Here is a 15,745-nt window from a genome sequence, read left to right as displayed (position 1 = left end):
CTATCATCGCAGAATATTGTATTGGAAAGCGCTGGCCTAGAGGTGAAGAATGTGGCATCTGGAATCAGGCTACCTGGATTGAAAACCTGGTCAACCTCACTAGCAATGTCACCTCAAGGGATATTTATTAACCTCCCTGTGGCTCCATTTTTCTCATCTAAAAATGGGAATAATAATAATACTTACCTAGGAATAATTATAGAATCTACTTGAGAAAGTTGCTATAAGAATTGAGAAGATCCATACAAAGTTTCCTACACATTTCACATGCATTCAGAGTAAGCGCTCAATAAATATTGACTATTATTATTGTAGGTAGTGGAGTATAGAAACATTAATTAAGTCATGAAACAGATGAAGACAACATTACAAACTCTGATGGATGCTCTAAAGGAAAGTTGCACTGTGCTAAGAGGCTGTACAATGCATGAACCAGTTTTACTTCCTGAGGAATTAAGAGTTAGCTGGGAGAAATAGAGTTAAGAGTTTCCCTTCCCTTTTTTTTTTTTTTTTTTTTTTGTGGTACGTGGGCCCCTCGCTGCTGTGTCCTCTCCCGTTGTGGAGCACAGGCTCCAGATGTGCAGGCTCAGTGGCCATGGCTCACGGGCCCAGCCGCTCTGCGGCATGTGGGATCTTCCTGGACCGGGGCACGAACCCGTGTCCCCTGCATCGGCAGGTGGACTCTCAAACACTGCGCCACCAGGGAAGCCCTCCCTTCCCTTTTTAAAGATGTCTTCAAATGTAATTTGCTTAGGTTAAAAAAAAATGTTTCCTCCACTCAGAAGTTGAATTATTGCATCAAAAAAGAATTACTAATTTTGTCTTTCCTAAATCTAATAGAGACTACACACCCTTATGATGAGTCAGAGAGCTTTCAGGCAATTATGTTTTGAGCTCCAGACAATAAAGAGGGATGTACCCAGCTGAGAAATAAAGAGGGAGGAGGTATTAGAGGGTCATTCCCTTTAATAAATTATCACTGAGTGGGACACTTGGGAAATTGGAAACCAGAGGGCCACTTTTAACTCCTGGGGAGACTCTAGATATAATACTGAGATAATTGAGGTATGGAAAAAAATAGTTTTAAGAGGATGAAGCTCCTAACTTTCTAAATGTTGCCTTCATCTATTAGAAACCATAAACTTCAAGTTTGGAAAGTGGACATCTGTGCTAAAATTAGAATAGATAACTAAGTCTATCTATGGAAAGAAATACCCCATAAATGAACATTATTATAATGAATACTTTAATATATGATCAGGAGAGCTTTGCAAATCAAAAGAGGAAGAAAGGATTATTCTATAAATACTGGAATGACTGGACAGCAGTTTGAAGGATGTAAGTTGTATATACTAGTATATTATGTATCAAAACAAATTCCATGTGGAAAAAGTGCTAGATATTAAAAATAAATCAAAGCAAAGATAAGTAATCAAATATTTATCAAAATTCTTGAAGGAAGATGCCTTTTGTAATTTAAAAGTGATAAAATCTACCTCAAAGAAAATTTAGAGCTTCTATAGATAAAATTAGCAAAATATAAGATCACAACTAGAAACTAGAAAAAATTTTCAACAGATATGATTTCTTTATTAGATTAAATATATATGAAAATTAATTTAAAAATACTTATTTCCCCATAAATAAATCAACAAAGGATAAATAAACAATTCACTAAAGAATACAGCTATCAGAAAAGAGGAACTCAATAGGATTTGAGAAGATAGCAGAAGAGTAAGGCGCAGAGATCACCTTCCTCCCCACAGATACACCAGAAATACATCTGCATGTGGAACAACCCCTACAGAACACCTACTGAACACTGACAGGAGACCTCAGACCTCCCAAAAGGCAAGAAACCCCCCACGTACCTGGTTAGGGCAAAAGAAAAAAGAAAAAACAGAGACAAAAGGATAGGGACGGGACCTGCACCAGTGGGAGGGAGCTATGAAGGAGGAAAGGTTTCCACACACTAGGAAGCCCCTTCGCGGGTGGACACTGTGGGTGGTGGAGGGGGGAAGCTTCGGAGCCGCAAAGGAGAGCGCAGTCACAGGGGTGCGGAGGGCAAAGTGGAGAGATTCCCGCACAGAGGATCGGTGTCGACCAGCACTCACCAGCCCGAGAGGCTCGTCTGCTCACCCGCCGGGGTGGGCGGGGCTGGGAGCTGAGGCTCGGGCTTCGGTCTGAGCGCAGGGAGAGGACTGGGGTTGGCGGCGTGAACACAGCCTGAAGGGGTTAGTGCACCACGGCTAGCTGGGAGGGAGTCCAGGAAAAAGTCTGGAGGTGCCGAAGAGACAAGAGACTTTTTCTTGCCTCTTTGTTTCCTGGTGCGCGAGAAGAGGAATTAAGAGCGCTGCTTAAAGGAGCTCCAGAGACGGGCGCGAGCCGCGGCTATCAGCGCGGACCCCAGAGACGAGCATGAGACACAAAGGCTGCTGCTGCCGCCACCAAGAAGCCTGTGTGCGAGCACAGGTCACTATCCACACCTCCCCTCCTGGGGGCCTGTGCAGCCCGCCACTGCCAAGGTCCGTGATCCAGGGATAACTTCCCTGGGAGAACGCATGGCGTGCAGGCTGGTGCAACATCATGCTGGCTTCTGCCACTGCAGGCTCGCCCTGCACTCCATGCCCCTCCCTCCAGACCAGCCTGAGTGAGCCAGAGCCCCCGAATCAGCTGCTCCTTTAGCCCCGTCCTGTTTGAGCAAAGAGCAGACGCCCTCAGGGGACCTACACGCAGAGACGGGGCCAAATCCAAAGCTGAACCCTGGGAGCTGAGCAAACAGAGGAGAGAAAGGGAAATCTCTCCCAGCAGCCTCAGGAGCAGCGGATTAAATCTCCACAATCAACTTGATGTACCCTGCATCTGTGGAATACCAGAATAGATAACAAATCATCCCAAATTGAGGAGGTGGACTTTGGGAGCAAGATAGATTATTTTTTCCCCTTTTCCTCTTTTTGTGAGTGTGTATGTGTATGCTTCTGTGTGAGATTTTGTCTGTATAGCTTTGCTTTCACCATTTGTCCTAGGGTTCTGTCTGTCCATTTTTTTTCTTTTTAAATTTTTTTTCTTAATTTTTATTTTAATTACTTTATTTTATCTTACTTTATTTTATTTTTTACCCTTTCTTTCTATTTTTTTCTCCCTTTTATTCTGAGCTATGTGGAGGACAGCCTTTTGGTGCTCCAGCCAGGCATCAGTGCCACTGAGGTGGGAGAGCCAACTTCAGGACACTGGTCCACAAGAGACCTCCCAGCTCCATGTAATATCAGATGGCAAAAATCTCCCAGAGATCTCCACCTTAATGCCAAGACCCAGCTCCACTCAACGACCAGCAAGCTACAGTGCTGGACACCCTATGCCAAACAAATAGCAAGACAGGAACACAGCACCATCCATTAGCAGAGAGGCTGCCTAAAATCATAATAAGGTGACAGACACCCCAAAACACACCACCAGACGTGGACCTGCCCACCAGAAAGACAAGATCCAGCTTCATCCACCAGAACACAAGTACTAGTCCCCTCCACCAGGAAACCTACATAACCCACTGAACCAACCTTAGCCACCGGGGACAGACACCAAAAACAACGGGAACTACGAACCTGCAGCCTGTGAAAAGGAGAGCCCAAAAACAGTAAGATAAGCAAAATGAAAAGACAGAGAAACACACAGCAGATGAAGGAGAAAGGTAAAAACCCACCAGACCTAACAAATGAAGAGGAAATAGGCAGTCTACCTGAAAAAGAATTCAGAATAATGGTAGTAAAGGTGATCCAAAATCTGGGAAATAGAATAGAGAAAATGCAAGAAAGATTTAAAAAGGACCTAGAAGAACTAAAGTGGAAACAAGCAATGATGAACAACACAATAAATGAAATTAAAAATACTCATTAAAAATGCCTCAGAATAACTGAGGCAGAAGAACAGATAAGTGACCTGGAAAATAAAATAGTGGAAATAACTACTGCAGAGCAGAATAAACAAAAAACAATGAAAAGAACTAAGGACAGTCTCAGAGACCTCTGGGAAAACATTAAATGCACCAACATTCGAATTATAGGAGTCCCAGAAGAAGAAGAGAAAAAGAAAGGGACTGAGAAAATATTTGAAGAGATTATAGTTGAAAACTTCCCCAATATGGGAAAGAAAATAGTTAATCAAGTCCAGAAAGCACAGAGAGTCCCATACAGGATAAATCCAAGGAGAAACATGCCAAGACACATATTAATCAAACTATCAAAAATTAAATACAAAGAAAACATATTAAAAGCAACAAGGGAAAAATAACACACAAGGGAATCCCCATAAAGTTGACAGCTGATCTTTCAGCAGAAGCTCTGCAAGCCAGAAGAGAGTGGCAGGACCTATTTAAAGTGATGAAGGAGAAAAGCCTACAACCAAGATTACTCTACACAGCAAGGATCTCATTCAGATTTGATGGAGAAATTAAAACCTTTACAGACAAGCAAAAGCTGAGAGAGTTCAGCACCACCAAACCAGCTTTATGAAAAATGCTAAAGGAACTTCTCTAAGCAAGAAACACAAGAGAAGGAAAAGACCTACAATAACCCAAAACAGTTAAGAAAATGGGAATAGGAATTTATATATTGATAATTACCTTAAATGTAAATGGATTAAATGCTCCAAACAAAAGACATAGACTGGATGAATGGATGAAAAAAAAAGAACCATATATATGCTGTCTACAAGAGACCCACTTGAGACCTAGGGACACATACAGACAAGGTGAGGGGATGGAAAAAGATATTCCATGCAAATGGAAATCAGAAGAAAGCTGGAGTAGCAATTCTCATATCAGACAAAATAGACTTTAAAATAAAGACAATTACAAGAGACAAAGAAAGACACTATATAATGATCAAAGGATCGATCCAAGAAGAAGATATAACAATTGTAAATATTTATGCACCCAATATAGGAGCACCTTAATACATAAGGCAAATACTAAGAGCCATGAAAGGGGAAATGGACAGTAACACAATCATAGTAGGGGACTTTAACACCCCACTTTCACCAATGGACAGATAATCCAAAATGAAAATAAATAAGGAAACACAAGCTTTAAATGATACATAAAACAAGATGTACTTAATTGATATTTAGAGGACATTCCATCCCAAAACAACAGAATACACAATTTTCTCAAGTGCTCATGGAGCATTCTCCAGGATAGATCATATCTTGGGTCACAAATCTAGCCTTGTTAAGAAAATTGAAATCGTATCAAGTATCTTTTCTGACCACAATGCTCTGAGACTAGATATCAATTACAGGCAAAGATCTGTAAAAAAATACAATCATGTGGAGGCTAAACAATACACTACTTAATAACGAAGTGATCACTGAAGAAATCAAAGAGGAAATCAAAAAATAGCTAGAAACAAATAACAATGGAGACACGACAATCCAAAACCTATGGGATGCAGCAAAAGCAGTTCTAGGAGGGAAGTTTATAGCAACACAATCCTACATTGAGAAACAGGGAACATCTCAAATAAACAACCTAACCTTGCACCTAAAGCAATTAGAGAAAGAAGAACAAAAAAACCCCAAAGTTAGCAGAAGGAAAGAAATCATAAAGATCAGATCAGGAATAAATGAAAATGAAATAAAGGAAATGATAGCAAAGATCAATAAAACGTAAAGCTGGTTCTTTGAGAAGATAAACCATTAGCCAGACTCATCAAGAAAAAAAGGGAGAAGACTCAAATCAATAGAATTAGAAATGAAAAAGGAGAAGTAACAACTGACACTGCAGAAATAAAAGGAGCATGAGAGATTACTACAAGCAGCTCTATGCCAATAAAATGGACAACCTGGAAGAAATGGACAAATTCTTAGAAATGCACCACATGCCGAGACTTAACCAGGAAGAAATAGAAAATATGAACAGACCAATCACAAGCACTGAAACTGAAACTGTCATTAAAAATCTTCCAACAAACAAAAGCCCAGGACCAGATGGCTTTACAGGCGAATTCTATCAAACATTTAGAGAAGAGCTAACACCTATCCTTCTCAAACTCTTCCAAAATATAGCAGAGGGGAGGAAGACTCTCAAACTCATTCTACGAGGCCACCATCACCCTAATACCAAAACCAGACAAGGATGTCACAAAGAAAGAAAACTATAGGCCAATATCACTGATGAACATAGATGCAAAAATCCTCAAAAAATACTAGCAAACAGAATCCAACAGCCCATTAAAAGGATCATACACCATGATCACGTGGGGTTTATCCCAGGAATGCAAGGATTCTTCAATATACACAAATCAATCAACGTGATACACCATATTAACAAATTGAAGGAGAAAAACCATATAATCATCTCAATAGATGCAGAGAAAGCTTTCGACAAAATTCAACACCCATTAATGATAAAAACCCTGCAGAGAGTCGGCATAGAAGGAACTTTCCTCAACATAATAAAGGCCATATATGACAAACCCATGGCCAACATTGTCCTCAATGATGAAAAACTGAAACCCTTTCCACTAAGATCAGGAACAAGACAAGGTTGCCCACTGTCACCACTCTTTTTTTTCTTTTTGGTACGCGGGCCTCTCACTATTGTGGCCTCTCCCATTGCGGAGCACAGGATCCGGACGCACAGGCTCAGCGGCCATGGCTCATGGTCCTAGCCACTCTGAGGCATGTGGGATCTTCCCCTACCGGGGCACGAACCCGTGTCCCCTGCATCAGCAGGTGGAATCTCAACCACTGTGCAACCAGGGAAGCCCCCTTACCACTCTTATTCAACATAGTTTTGGAAGTTTTAGCCACAGCAATCAGAGAAGAAAAAGAAATAAAAGGAATGCAAATTGGAAAAGAAGAAGTAAAACTGTCACTGTTTGCAGATGACATGATACTATACATAGAGAATCCTAAAGATGCTACCAGAAAACTACTAGAGCTAATCAATGAATCTGGTAAAGTAGCAGGATACAAAATTAACGCACAGGAATCTCTGGCATTCTTATACACTAATGATGAAAAATCTGAAAGAGAAATTAAGGAAACACTCCCATTGACCATTGCAACAAAAAGAATAAAATACCTAGGAATAAACCTACCTAGGGAGAAAAAAGACCTGTATGCAGAAAACTATGACACTGATAAAAGAAATTAAAGATGATACCAACAGATGGAGAGATATACCATGTTCTTGAATTGGAAGACTCAACATTGTGAAAATGACTCTACTACCCAAAGCAATCTACAGATTCAATACAATCCCTATCAAACTACCACTGGCATTTTTCACAGAACTAGAACAAAATATTTCACAATTTGTATGGAAACAAAAAAGATCCTGTATAGCCAAAGCAATCTTGAGAACAAAAAATGGACCTGGAGCATTCAGGCTCCCTGACTTCAGGCTATACTACAAAGCTACAGTAATCAAGACAATATGGTACTGGCACAAAAACAGAAATATAAATCAATGGAACAGGATAGAAAGCCCAGAGGTAAACCCACGCACATATGGTCACCTTATCTTTGATAAAGGAGTCAAGAATATGCAGTGGAGAAAAGACATCCTCTTCAATAAGTGGTGCTGGGAAAACTGGACAGGTACATGTAAAAGTATGAGATTAGAACACTCTCTAACACCATACACAAAAATAAACTCAAAATGGATTAAAGACCTAAATGTAAGGCCAGACACTGTCAAACTCTTAGAGGAAAACATAGGCAGAACACTCTGACATAAATCACAGCAAGATCCTTTTTGACCCACCTCCTAGAGAAATGGAAATAAAACCAAAAATAAACGAATGGGACCTAATGAAACTTAAAAGCTTTTGCACAGCAAAGGAAACCATAAACAAGACCAAAAGGCCACCCTCAGAATGGGAGAAAATATTTGCAAGTGAAGCAACTGACAAAGGATTAATCTCCATAATTTATAAGCAGCTCATGCAGCTCAATAACAATAAAACAAAGAACCCAAGCCAAAAATGGGCAGAAGACCTAAATAGAGATTTCTCCAAAGAAGATATACAGATTGCAAACAAACACATGAAAGTATGCTCAACATCATTAATTATTAGAGAAATGCAAATCAAAACTACAATGAGATATCATCTCACACCGGTCAGAATTGCCATCATCAAAAAATCTAGAAACAATAAATGTTGGAGAGGGTTTGGAGGAAAAGGAACAGTCTTGCACTATTGGCCGGAATGTAAATTCATACAGCCACTATGGAGAACAGTATGGAGTTTCCTTAAAAAACTACAAATAGAACTACCATATGACCCAGCAATCCAACTACTGTGCATATACCCTGAGAAAACCATAATTCAAAAAGAGTCATGTACCAAAATGTTCATTGCAGCTCTATTTACAATAGCCAGGACATGGAAGCAACCTAAGTGTCCATCAACAGATGAATGGTTAAAGAAGATGTGGCACATATATACAATGGAATATTACTCAGCCATAAAAAGAAAGGAAATTGAGTTATTTGTAGTGAGGTGGATGGACCTAGAGTCTGTCATATAGAGTGAAGTAAGTCAGAAAGGGAAAAACAAATACCATATGCTACCACGTATATATGGAATCTAACAAACAAAAAAAGGTCATGAAGAACCTAAGGGTAAGACGGTAATAAAGACACAGTCCTACTAGAGCATGGACGTGAGGATATGGGGAGGGGGAAGGGTAAGCTGTGAGAGAGTGGCATGGACATATATACACTAACAAATGTAAAATAGATAGCTAGTGGGAAGTAGCCACATAGCACAGGGAGATTAGCTAGGTGGTTTGTTATCACCTAGAGGGTTGGGAGGGAGGGAGATGCAAGAGGGAAGAGATATGGGAACATATGTATATGTATAACTGATTCACTTTGTTATAAAGCAGAAACTAGCACACCATTGTAAAGCAGTTATACTCCAATAAAGATGTTAAAAAAATTAAAATAAAAATAATAAACATAGACTATGTGTCATGTAATACTGCAAAAAAAGGAAATCAGTGTTTTAAATAATTGACACTTAAATATAAACTAACATAATGAATTATTATTTTCACATACTATAGTAAAAAAATATTTCACCATAATTTCCAATGCTGACAGAGGTGTACTGGAATTGTAATTCTTATGCAATGTTAGTGACATTGAAAAATACATGTCAAGAACCACACATACATCTCCTTGCCCACTCCCCATCCCCACAGAAATATCCAGAAGATCCTACTAATCCTGAGTCTGAGAATCCAACCTAAAGAAATAATCTAAAATATGGAGCAAAGTATATGCATCGTAATTTTAACCTCAACATTAATTGGCATGCAGAATCAAGGAAGAAATCAAAATATCCAACAAAGGAAAAATGGGTTAAATAAATTATGGTAACTCTGTAACATATAACATTATATCATAATTATATAATATGTAATTATATGATTGCATTATTCAATTATTCATGTACTAACAATGCTTATAATAAAAATTAAGATAAAAATACTATTTGTGATTACATCTGCACTTTGATTACAAGAAGGTTGAAAATAAAGGAATATGAAGTGAATTCTATTAAGACATACTAAAATATTGATAATAGTTGGATTTTAAATTATTAATTTTTATGTAGATTATTTATAGCCACATATATATGAATATAGAATTACATATATTTATTATATCTGTAGTATGTATAATTTATAAACATTAATTAATATATTAATACCATATAGTGATTGATAAATAATAAATATATTAAATATAAATAAGAGTAAAATATATTATACATTATATATATCATATATAAACATTTCTCTGAAAGCTGAAAGTCAGCTTTCTTCTAATCTTAATGTTATAGAGTTTACCATGCAAAGAGTGATGATGACTTCTTTACCAATAAATATAGCCAGAAATAACAAGGTGTTAAGGAAACTTACTGTGTTACTACATAAAAATAGATTTTATAATTAGTTATGACAGTAGGTGGTTACTATTCCTAGCAACCTAAGTTTCAGTGGGTCACCTTTTATTCTAGTTTTTATCAAGGTAATGTTTGTTAAGGTGAAGTGCATAGTTATTTTGTATATAATTTTATAAGCTTGATGAATCAAAATATAGAATATTTCCAACAATCTAGCAAGTACCTTGTTGTCCCCTCCCAGACAATACCTACTTCTCATAGGAAACCTTATTGCATTATAGTAAATTTATTTTTCTATTTAAAAATTTCCTATAAATGGATCACACAGTATGTATTCTTTTATATCTAATGGTGAATTGACCAGTTTATCATGATGTAATGTCCCTCCTTATCTCCAGCAAGGCTTCTAGACTTGAAGTCAATTTTGACTGGTACTATTTTTTTTTTTATTATTCATTCATTTATTTAGTTGCACTGGGTCTTAGTTGCAGCCGGTGGGCTCCTTAATTGTGGCTTGCCAGCTCCTTAATTGCAACACGTGGGCTCCTTAGTTGTGGCAGGTGGGCCCCTTAGTTGTGGCATGCAAACTCTTAGTTGCAGCATGCATGTGAGATCTAGTTCCTTCACCAAGGATCAAACCCAGGTCCCCTGCATTGGGATCATGGAGCCTTATCCACTGCACCACCAGGGAAGTCCATTGTCTGGTACTTTTTTAGCCACACAGTATATTGTTTTGATTCATCCACTTTCAACCTATCTATGGTTTTATACTTAAAGTGCATTTTTTATAGATAATGTATAAATAGTTCTTTCTTTTTTATCCAGTGTGACAATCTCTGTCTTTTAATTGAAGTGTTAGTCTATTTACATTTAATATTATTTTTGACGTTGGTGGATTTGGGGCCACCATTTTGCCATTTGTTTTCTACTTGTTCCATCTATTTTTTTTATTCTTAATCATCTATTCCTTCCTTCTTTTTGTTTGTTAATATTTTCTATATTATTCAATTTTACTTGTTCTTTTGAATTCTTAACTATAACTCTTTTTATGATTGTTTTAGTTGTTGGTATAGTAGTTGTAACATGTATCATTCATTTATTACAGTATAATAAGATTTAATATTATACTAATTCATATAAAATGTAAGAACTTTGAAATAATATAATCCCATTCCCCTAACCTTTGCACTATAATAATCATATTTATAACTATATATACTATAAACTCTAAAAATCTGTATTACTATCAATATTTTTGCTTTAGTAAGTCAAATATCTTTGAAGCAAATTAATAGAAGAAAAAATGCTATGTTTTAATTTTATATTTATTTTATATTTATATTTATCCACATATTTACTATTTCTTGTGCTCTTCAGTTCTTCGCACACATTTTAATCTCCATCTAGTGTTATTTCCCTTTATCTTGAATAACTTCCTTTAGCATTTTCCAGATTGCAGGTATACTGGCCACAAATTCTCTCAACTTACATTTATTTGAAAATGTCTTTATTTTTGAAGGATATTTAACTAAATATAGAATTCAGGATTGACAGATTTGTCCCAGCACTTTAAAGGTGGTACTCTACTGTTTTCTAGTTTCTATTATTTCTTATGAGGATTCAGCTATCATTTGTACTTTTGTTCCCTTATATGTAATATGTCTTTTTTTCCTCCTCTGTCTCCTTTCATGATTCTTTCTTTATCTTTGGTTTTTAGAATTTTGACTCTTATGCACTTAAGTATGATTTTTTTTTTCTGTTCTCTTTGGTATTTGCTGGGCTTTTTTGAGTATCTAAGTAGATTTTTTTCACCAAATTTGAGAAAAATTTGGCCATTGTTTCTTCGGATATTTGGTCTGCCACATTATTTCCCTCCTATTCTTCTGGGACTCCAGTTACACATGTGTTATATGGTTTAATATTATCCTGAAGGTCACTAAGTTTCTATTTTTATTTCAATCTTTTTCTCTTTTTTTTTAAAGATTGGATAATTTCTATTTTTTTTAATTTATTGACTATTTCTTCTGCCATCTCTAATCTGCTGTTAAACCCATCCAACGAATTTTTCATTTTGAATATTGCACTTTTCAGTTCCAGAATTTTTATTTAATTCTATTTATAGTTTCATTTCTCTGCTGTAACTTACCATGTTTATCATTCATTATGACCATCTTTTATCTTTGTACGTATTAGTAATAGCTACTTTCTAGTTTTTACCATCTGGATTAACCTTGAGTCATTTCTATTCACTAGTTTTTCTCTTGGTGAGGAGTCACTTTTTTCTGTTTTTCTTCACATGTCTAGTAATGTTTATGGTTTACTGGATATTGTGGATAATACATAGTATAGACCCTACATTCTATTAGCTTCTTCTGAAGACTATTTTTGTTCTAGCAGATTGCAAATTACTGGCCAGTCATCTTGCAGTTGGAAAGACTGGGCTTTACATTGGTTAGGTGGGTCTATTCCAGGTGTACCCTTAGTTTTAGGGTGAATCTCTTAATCTTGAGACATCATTTTCTTCCTAATCATGGCACTTTTGGGCTTTCAGTGGAAAGCCTGAATTTTTTATCAGTCCCTTCTAACTTGGCAGGACATAGATTTTAAACCCACAGTGAGCAGCATCTGAAATATCTGCTCAGATCTTTCAAACTTCAAGCTGTGACTCTCTGATTGTCTCTTTAGAGTCTCCTCTGCAATTCAAAGACCTGCCACAGATTTGAGGGGAGTTGACATGTTGATTCACTCCCTCCTTTCTAGACGTTTCCTCCTGAATTTCCAGCCACTCTGCAGCCCAACAGAGCCCTAAATATTGTCCTCTGACATGTGGGCCCTAGCAGGTTGTGGCTTTCTGCTTGAGTTATAGTTATCCTAAGCATCACAGACTAGGGAGTGCCCTAAGGGAAAATGACAAGTAAAAAAATGAATCTCAAACAGTACATCTTCCTTCTTTTAAAGATTGAAACTCCTCCATTGTCTTCCTGCTTTTAGTAACTCTCCATTGCTTTAAATAGTTTTTATATTTTGTCCAAACTTTATAGTTATCCATAGGAGGGATAGTAGATAGTCTTAAATAAGTAACTCTGCCATTACTGAAACAGGAACCTCAGTGGAATATTTTATCAATCTTTCTTGTATGAGCTATGTTTCTCTAATTGGGGAGCTTCCAATGACATGGTCTGTAGAGCATTTATGTTGCTATAGCAGAATTGATATGGAATATGAAAAACACTACTGGAAGGCTTGGAAAATATACCTTCTTTTCCTAAAACATACTCATGCTCCAAGCATTCCCTAACTCTCTTTCTGCTCAAAATCCATACAATTTGAGAAACTGATATTCTCAGGAACTGGTACACCCCTCCCTTCATTGGGTCAATGGATTGGGAAAGATCATGTGACCAGGTTATAGCCAGAAAACCTCTGCCTCTGAGCATAATGACAAAACTTTAAAATGCAGCTAGAGATCTAAGAGATGGATGTCACCCTCTTTTGCTGTCAGAATAAGAACTCTGCTTAATAACAATTTAAAAAGAAAGAAGATTAAGTTAAATTGATAATACTCTTCTTGGATATAGACCGGCTTTTCCCTCATTTGGTAAGCTTCAACAAAGGCTAAAGTACCAAAGTCCTTTCTTAAGTTTTATCTTACGTGAACAGACCCTTTTGGTTTTATCATATTAAGGTCTGATACATTTTCAATCATCTAAAGTCAATTATCTGAGAGAATATATCAAATAGAAGATGAGTTTTAGAGTCAGACTAACCTGAATTTTAATCCCAGCTGTACCATTATATTAGCTTTGTGATTTGGGCCATGATATTTAAGCTTTCTGATCTTCAGTTTCTGAACCTAAAAAAACATGACTATTAATAGTGATCCTACTGGGAATGCTCTGAGGTTGAAATTAGATAATGTATTTAAAGTGCCTGACAAAGTATCTGACACAGAGTACGCACTCAAAAAGTAGAAGGGTATTATCATCTTATGATTGTGGTAACAATACTAACATTTTCATTATTATTAGCTAGCCAGTGGAAGAAAGTTAAGAGTGCAAGGATTCAAAAGAACAAGATACAAATTTTTTTCCTCTCTGTAATACACCATACTCTTTTGGTACTTTGTTATAAAAACGAATTATGCATATCTGGCTCTTCCTTGACTTTTTCCTGCCTCATCTCTACACTGTTTTCTTCACCAACTTAAAATTATCACCCAGACCAAACCTTTCTAGGTTTCTTACCTACGCAAAACCCTTTCCACTTTAAAGCCTTCTACTCATTCTGTTCCCTGTGCTCTTGGCCTACCTTTTCACAAATCTGTCTTGAGGTCTTGGTTTAAACATCACTTCTACAGAGAAGTCTACTCTGGCCACCCAATCTAAGTAGCCAGACATTTACTCATCTCATGACATCACCTAGTTTGTTTCTTTTCTAGCACTTTTCACAATTTTTGATCGTACATTTGCTTATTAACTTTCCCCCCCAAAACTATAAGCACTGTCCTATGAGGATAGTGACCATATCTGCTTTATTCATTCATCAGCATATCTCAGGCTCAATTTACTCAATGCTTATTTTGTGAATGAGTAAATAAAACAACAAATGTGAGCTAAGAGAGTGCCATGGGGTAAATAAAGCTAGCTTATGATTTGCCACAAATAACTGGCCATAGTTTGTTGTGCAACAGTAGAGACATGAAAAGTGATTGAGCCATTGAACTGTCAGGGGCACATAAATAACAAATAAACCATTCAGTTATGTTATGTGTACCAATCGATGAGTATTGACTAATGGCTTAAAAAGTAATACCATGCTTTTTTTTCCCTCTCTTTTCTCTAGAATGGCCACATCTGTTGCTCAGTGGATCCACAGTGCCTTCAGGAACTGTGAAGTTAACTGTCTCACTAGAAATTTCTGTTTAAAGAATGTTCTTTCATTAAAAAGACCAAAAAAAAAAAAGCTGAAGTGGATGATTTGTGGGCAGCTAAGTGCAGCATTGTTAATAGCTGAGTAAACTTTCAATTATGAAATCTGTGGAGCTTGAGAAAATCACAAAAGGAAACTTCTTGGGGCAACACTAGACCAGAATTCCACCTCAACTGCGTCTGACGTCGGCATGTAGAAGAATAGGTGTGAAATATACACCATGACATCACGACCTCTGGATGTAAAGCCTGAGCTTACGGGAGCTTTGGAAGCCTCTAGCTTCACTGGTGCAGAAAATTTTCCTCTAGGTCAGAATCTTCACAAATCAGTTCAGTTCTTCACTGCAAAAAATAAAATGTAAGGCAGTGAACAAATTCTGTTTTCTGAAGCAAAGCAAAGAAGCTATAACATGTTATATGTACAGTATACACTCTGAGAAGAAATCTGCAACGAGTTATTGTCATGATAAAAATAATGCACAGGCATGGTTACTTAATATTTTCTAACAAGAGATGTCATCCTTATTCCCTTGTTTTACTGCACTTAATATTATTTGGTTGAATTTGTTCAGTATAAGCTCGTTCTTGTGTAAAATTAAATAAATATTTCTCTTACCTTATAACATGTCCGAGTGTCTGCATAATGTGTTCCTTTCCCCCCACAGATGCCTCAGTATACAAACTGCTTTGTAGTTCCACTGATGAGAAACTCCCACCATGCTATTCCCAAACTGAAAGGTGATTTTCACTACATTACATGCCGAAGTGGCTGGGAGGTGGGTGATGGGTACCTTTGTTCTGCTTCTCTGTATCCTCTCAGTCACCTTTTACCCTGCCTTATATCCTGGGGGCTGACCTATATACGTTGTATTAATAGGTTCTCTTGTCCTCTGGATTCTG

At 37.1% G+C, this 15,745-nt stretch overlaps 1 protein-coding gene across 2 annotated transcripts in view; it reads left to right on the top strand.

Annotated features, from left to right (window-relative positions):
• Nucleotides 1–15,422, top strand: part of NELL2 (neural EGFL like 2) — a 456,105-nt gene extending 440,683 nt beyond the window's left edge. For both annotated transcript variants that reach the window (XM_082634702.1, XM_082634703.1), the window contains exon 21: nt 14,760–15,422. In XM_082634702.1, coding sequence (XP_082490828.1) covers nt 14,760–14,810 — 51 coding nt within the window. In that variant the 3' untranslated portion in view covers nt 14,811–15,422. The remainder of the gene's footprint in view (nt 1–14,759) is intronic.
• The last annotated feature ends 323 nt before the right edge of the window (nt 15,423–15,745 follow it).

Source organism: Mesoplodon mirus, assembly GCF_964341445.2.
Source record: "Mesoplodon mirus genome assembly, chromosome: 11".
NCBI lineage: Eukaryota > Metazoa > Chordata > Mammalia > Artiodactyla > Ziphiidae > Mesoplodon > Mesoplodon mirus.
This window is presented reverse-complemented; position numbering and strand designations above follow the sequence as displayed.